At 46.6% G+C, this 6,168-nt stretch overlaps 1 protein-coding gene across 1 annotated transcript; it reads right to left on the bottom strand.

Moving 5' to 3' along the window:
• Nucleotides 1-723: 723 nt before the first annotated feature.
• KIF2B (kinesin family member 2B) lies at nt 724-5,462 on the bottom strand. Its single transcript, XM_056349645.1, is given in 9 exon segments — nt 724-1,011; nt 1,014-1,355; nt 1,357-1,910; nt 1,913-2,096; nt 2,098-2,131; nt 2,133-2,475; nt 2,478-2,592; nt 2,595-2,703; nt 5,437-5,462. Coding segments are annotated over 9 exon segments (1,995 nt in total).
• Between the last annotated feature and the right edge of the window lie 706 nt (nt 5,463-6,168).

Consider the following 6,168-nt stretch of genomic DNA (forward strand, 5'->3'; position numbering starts at 1 on the left):
CTGATACGCATCAGATGGTGCTTTGTTATATGCAGCTTTTCTGACCCTTCGATCTGGGAAATCTCCTCTCATCAGGCCTCTGATACGGGGCACTGACTCCCCTGCTTCCCTCTGCATGTCTTGCAGGCATATCTTCTCCCCACTGGTCGGGCAATTGCTGTGATCTTTCATCTGATTTTATGATGCCATGAAAAAACAACCCTCATTTCCCGAATGTATTATGCTCAGAAATGACGGTGCTTTGCACTCTAATGCTTTCTTATGTCACTTGAAATGCCTCCTGCCCTGGGAACCCAACTTTCATTTTTTGGTGCAGTTTGACACAACCCCGGAGCAGGTTCCATCGAGGGAGGGAGGTACATCTACGTGTATGAGTGTATAGATAGATTTTATATATTGATTTATTTATTTTTACAGTCACGAGGAGGAAACCTGCCCAGATGAGGTGAGATACATTTTCTGTAAATTCTTGCCTTTTCCTACAGGTTAGATCCTCAAAACTGCACAATTTTACTTTCTGCAGCAAAAAACCACCTGGAAACAACACTGTACTATTTTCCTACATGTCTAACCCACCATTTTCAAGAAAAAACACCACCAGAATATCCCTGCAGATGCTATTTAAGATCCTTTAAGCATTCGACTTGTTGGGCAGTTGATGCAGCGCACCATAACAGCTCTCATTTTGCAGGAGATTCAGGGGCCAGGGGTCTCCGGCACAGCTTACAGCACACGGGATCTCTCCATGCAGCTCTGGTTGCTGCCCTGCTCTTCCTTGCAAAGAGCTGAACGGAATAATCTGACTTTTTCTTGGAACTTGGTCAGGATGCCAATTTTTTGACCCAGGACTGATTCAAACTGTGCAGCGTAAAAATCTGCATTGTAGTCTATTTCCCCAGCCACTTCTAAGAATACTTTCAACCATGGCAGAGATTCCTGATGCTCCTCCATAAGCGTTTTCTCATCCACTTCTTTTCTCTTCCGTGTTTTTCCAAACAGCACTGAAAAAAAGTGACTGGGGGGAAGAATTCCTTGTCTGCCTGTACCCCAAATGGCTGTAACGCAGCTGTCCTGGGGTAGTTCTGAACAGTCTAAGGTTTCTTCACACCTTTCAGCTGATGTGGAAACCTGAACACCTCCTGTCAGGGATATCCAAGGGAATTTAAACTCCCCACCAGCTCCTTCCCATGGCTGGCACACTGTATGTTGTTAAGGGTGTGCTTGCAGGACCTCATTCCTGGAGAGACAGTGACAATCGTGAAGGTTCAAGAGTTTTCCCCTGTAAATGAGCCCCTTGGGACCTGGGTGAGCTTGCTAGCCCTGAATGGGATGTGGGCTCTCTTATGCCCCAACACCCAACTCAAGGCACAGCCTGAGTGCCAAGGAGCTTTTATTATTATCAGCCCCCTCCAGCTTTGTTCGCCTGTCTGCAGTGGAGATGTCAGCTCCTCCCTCATTCCCAGCCAAATCAATCAGGGAAAACTTGGCATACAAATGCCCTTTCTTCTTGAGCATGATCTGGAAGATGGCATGGCTCCAGGAGGAGTGAGCGTTGGCAGAGGACTTGACTGATGCGTGACACTTGCTACCCATTTCAATTAGCTTGATGACATCTTCTGTACTGGTGACTTTTTTCTCCCACCGCCCCACCACTTGGATCTGCTGTTTCTCACCTTCCAGCACTCTCAGCTGCTGCTTTTGGTTCAGAAGGTCAAACACTTTGCTCCCATCAATCTTAAAGAAGGCCCCGTAGACTCAAAGCTCCAGTTTCTAGCAGCTGAGGTCCTGCAGCCTGCAGAAGACATCCTCCACAACCAGTATATAGATCCCTCAGAGTTCCTGAAAACTTCTCTTCATGGTGGGTGTCTTGCCGCTGCCTGTCTGGCCATTGAAAAATCAGGTAGCCATGTCCCAGATAAAAAAACACCAACCAGGGGCTGTTGCTTGGTGGCATGATCATCGAAGGCACAGTCAAAGCAGAAGGCCTGGTTGTCTGGGTGCCATGTGAGGTTCAGCTTCTGCTGAGCTTCATACATCACCGCCACGTCCCGGCAGGGCACTGTTACTCCATCGCAGCTGCTGCGCTCAGCCCGCCTGTTGGTTCAGTGGCTGCTTCTGAACACACGCAGATGTGATGGGGCTGCCACGGTGTCGTAGCCCGCAGGGCCTCGCAGTCCAGGTGGCTGTGGCGCTTCTGGATTGTGGCCATCACGCCAGTGCTGGGGCAGAGTGAAGCAGCCTCCTGCACCTCCAGCCACCGCCATTCCTGCTGTTCTCACAGCCTTTCTATCTGCCACACGCGTGGTGACGTCCTACTGGGTCTGCAGCCCCTGGAGCCAGGCCAGGCAGCCACGGGGCCTCTTCTGCTCCCAGGTGGCTTCTTCACTTTGATGGGCTGCGCCATCCATTCACTGACCAAACTCTGGTCCCCTTTTGCTGACTGCGGGGCCTTGATGCTGGTCATGGACGTGCTCCCTTGGCCAGGTGAGGGCTGAGGGCAAAGATGAGCTGGAGATCCGCCTGACTGCTCTTGTTGGTTCCTTTCTCAACCCACTCTGCAGGGATGCTGGAAGTGCTTTCACGGAGCTCAGCATCACCAGTGCCGGGCGGATGCGCCCATCGTTGTGTGCGATCTCCACGCAGGTGCCCAAGCGGATGCACTCAGACTGCCCGGCAACACTGTCACTTGCCCCTGGGCCCCGGCTGCGGGGCAGAGGAGCTGTCCTGGCCGAGCAGGCAGGGCTGGAGCTTGTCCCTGGCCATGGGGCATCTCACGGGGCTCAGCGCTGCCGGAGCCCTGCAATGTGGCACAAATGCCCGGGTGGCCTCCCTGGGGGGTGTGGAAAGGCCCAGCTTCAAGGTTGAAAAGAGAGGTGGTTTTAATCAGCTGTTATGGGTGGAAGGAACATAAAGCTGCCATCACCTGAAAAGGCCTGTTTGAGTTTCCAGGCTGGCGGGCAGCTGCTGTGACACATTGTGTCTAATTAGATCAGTCACGTTGCGTTAAGCTAATGCTGGTGACACAAGAATTTATAGCAATGACACAAGCGCAGAGACTCAAGAGAGCCTTTTTGTCCTGCAGTGACCACACAAAAGTGCAGAAAACAACATGTTGTTTTCAATTACCTTGAACATAAATTTTGAATTCTTTTAAAAAGCTTTGCATGCCTTGAAATCCCGGCTGAGAAAAAATGGACTTAGTAGAAAATGAATAAAAAACATTGCAGCAGCATAAGTGCAATGGGTACATCTGCATCCACAAGAAAGAATTTGATATCAATTTGGTACTGGTACAGATGATGTTATTCAGTTATTATTATTAATAATTCAGTTATCTGGATTCCTGGGTAGAGAATTTCAAAGTTCCGGCTACAGGAAAAAATCTTTTTAACATCTTGGCTTATGTAAGAGTTTTGGTTCATTCTGGCAGGTAGATTCAGACCTTCAGTGATGAGGACCATCATTTACAAAAATATTCAAACATTATAATAGCCCTAAGAGGAACGTGGGCAGAAACAGTGGTAAACGTAACATATGCTTGAAGCAAATAAAACCAGTTCAGAAGGTGTATTTTAGAAGGTCTCCATTTGTTCTTGCCTTTTGACTGGTAACTTAAAATGATGAATTCAGGCAGGCTGAGGTCCCCAAAAGGGAACAGTAAGGAGAATCTTGGATGTCCTTATTTACCAGTCTTCCTGGAGCCAAACCACCAATTAAGCTGTGTCATAATTTCTTGAAGGAAAGCAATTAATATTCACTTTTTTTTTTTTTGCCTGGGGGATGTAGGCACTGTGACTACTGTTGCTTTCAGCTGCTTGCCCTTTCCTAAATCCTCACACCTTTGAACATGCTTTAAATGTAATTCAAAACATCTTTATGTGGGGAAACGATGTCACTGTTAGAGAGGGATCTAGTTCTTGGGTCTCCATCTGAAAACACGAGCCTGATTAAGGATGCAGAGTAGCAAAACAGCAGCAACTTGTTGGCCAGATTTTGGAGATAAAAACCTGCCGTGTACCCTGTGAGATAAGCTGGAAGAAACACAGAGCGCCAGGGATATAGGGTAGAGCAAAGCTGTGATTTTAAAGGCTTGTTCACCTTTCCATGGCAACGTTGCCTCTCTTAGTACAAGTCCTCGCTCAAATTCTTTTGTCAGATCCAGAGGTCAAAACACCCCGGAGTAGCAGGCTGCAGCAGCCTCCCATGAATGGGCCAGAGGGATATAACGAAATCAATCCTTGTGGCAAACCACTTCTCTGTTTAATGTTTGGAGACATTTTTAGAAACTCAGATGGGCATCAGAGTTCAGTCAAGCTTTTGCTTGAAGAATTTGACATTCGCTCTTGGATAGCTTAACAACTTTTATTCATCTGATGTTCCTAGAGGATACATATGCTGCAACATGTGCTCGAGTAACTCTGCAATCATACCCACCAAGCTGTGTAAGCAGTTGCTCATCTTGGTTTTAATTAGTGATGTTGTAAGAGAAGATCACTCAATTTTGTAAAAGTATTGAAATAGCCCCAAATAACCATAACGGAAAACTAATTTGGGGAGTGTTACTAGGCTTAGTACAGCGGTGCTCACAGCAAGGTGGCACAGTAAAGGAGCCCACCTGGCTGAGGGTTGCCACCCAGTTTCAGTTAGATCCAGATTAATTTTCCAGCGCTCCAAGAACACAAATTTTCAGCCCAAATACATACTGAAGAAAACCAAGGGACTTCCAGATACTTACAGTTGTATATTCCCTGCCTAGAAAAGGTAATATAACCTCACTGCAGGGCCAGGATGATTTTGGATCTGTGATAATATGCTTAGTAAATAAGACAACCACACTTCAAACCCTCTGACCCCAAAAGGAGCCAAAGATGACAGTATTTTTCAGGGTTGGACCATATGCTGAGTAACCAAAAAGATAAAATTGTTACATTTGGGTTTATCTAGAAAACCAGCAGTGGCGTAACTTGCCAAAAAATAAACTCAGAAATTATGCTATTGATCAGGCACAATTTTTTGACTTCTTTCAGAGAAGCATCCTGGAGAACACAAATATCCAAATATGTGTTTTAAATATGAGTCTCTCCTGAGACAGAACATCAAATCAGTTTTTTTACAGCATTGTTGCAAACTGACACCGAGCAGCTGCTGAGCTCATTAGATCGCACCAGGCTCCTCTGCTTGCCTGGCACAGCCACACAACCTGAAGCTGATTTAGTTCTTCCTGAGCTCAGCCTACATCCCAGCCCCTCTTCCACAGTAAACACTCATCAATTGTCCTTTCCCAAACAAACCCCAAACCACTCTTTACTGAGAGCCCACCTGTTGAAATTCAAGTATTTGTATAAGCATAAGAATGTGCTTGGATTTATCAGCATGTTTGGTTTTAAAGGAGGTGGCTTCAGTTTTCAGCTCCTGCATGTAACGGTAAGGGCTGACCTGTCGTTAGCCCACAGATCTGACATCCCGATGGGAAATGGAGCAGCGTGACTTTCTGAGGCTATGGATAACGGCAGCCTCCAGTGAGTTCTGCTTCAGGTACCGCTATTAATTCATCACAGTGAGTACTAAAGCTTGACACTCAAAACTAGAGCGTACCTTTCAAAATGGCAATGCTGTGCATCCGCTTCAGTCATTTATATAAGGGATTAATCCTTGTGAGAAAGCTGCTACACCATGGATGGCCAAACCCCCGTCCTTGTAGGGACCTGAGCTGCCTCTGCACTGGGAAGAAATGCTACCAGGAGAAAACAGAACAGGGGAGTTCTGCAGAGACTGTGACAGGCAAATACAGCGGCTAACTGACAAAGCAACTAGAAGTAAACATTCCAAATGCACTCCTATTCAATTATTCTAATCCATTTAAAAGAATCCATTTTTTTCCCTTCACTTCCCTGATGTAATACCTTGTTGCTGTTTCAGACTTTAGGATGCCAACTTGAGGTGTGGCCCCAGTTACATCTTACTATTTGCCCTTGCATCTTTAACAGTTTTTTGCATAAGGCTGGTTTATAATTCTAATAAAACACCCAGTCCCACAAATTATAGAGCAGTAATTCACACCTGCTGCATTTAACAGCTCTCAGCCTTCAACCTGACTCCAACAGCCCCATCTTGTGAAGTATTGGACTGTCAGTCACTCCCGGGAGTGCCCTCCTGCTCCCTCTGCAC

The sequence above is a fragment of the Falco biarmicus genome, chromosome 1, assembly GCF_023638135.1.
Source record: "Falco biarmicus isolate bFalBia1 chromosome 1, bFalBia1.pri, whole genome shotgun sequence".
NCBI lineage: Eukaryota > Metazoa > Chordata > Aves > Falconiformes > Falconidae > Falco > Falco biarmicus.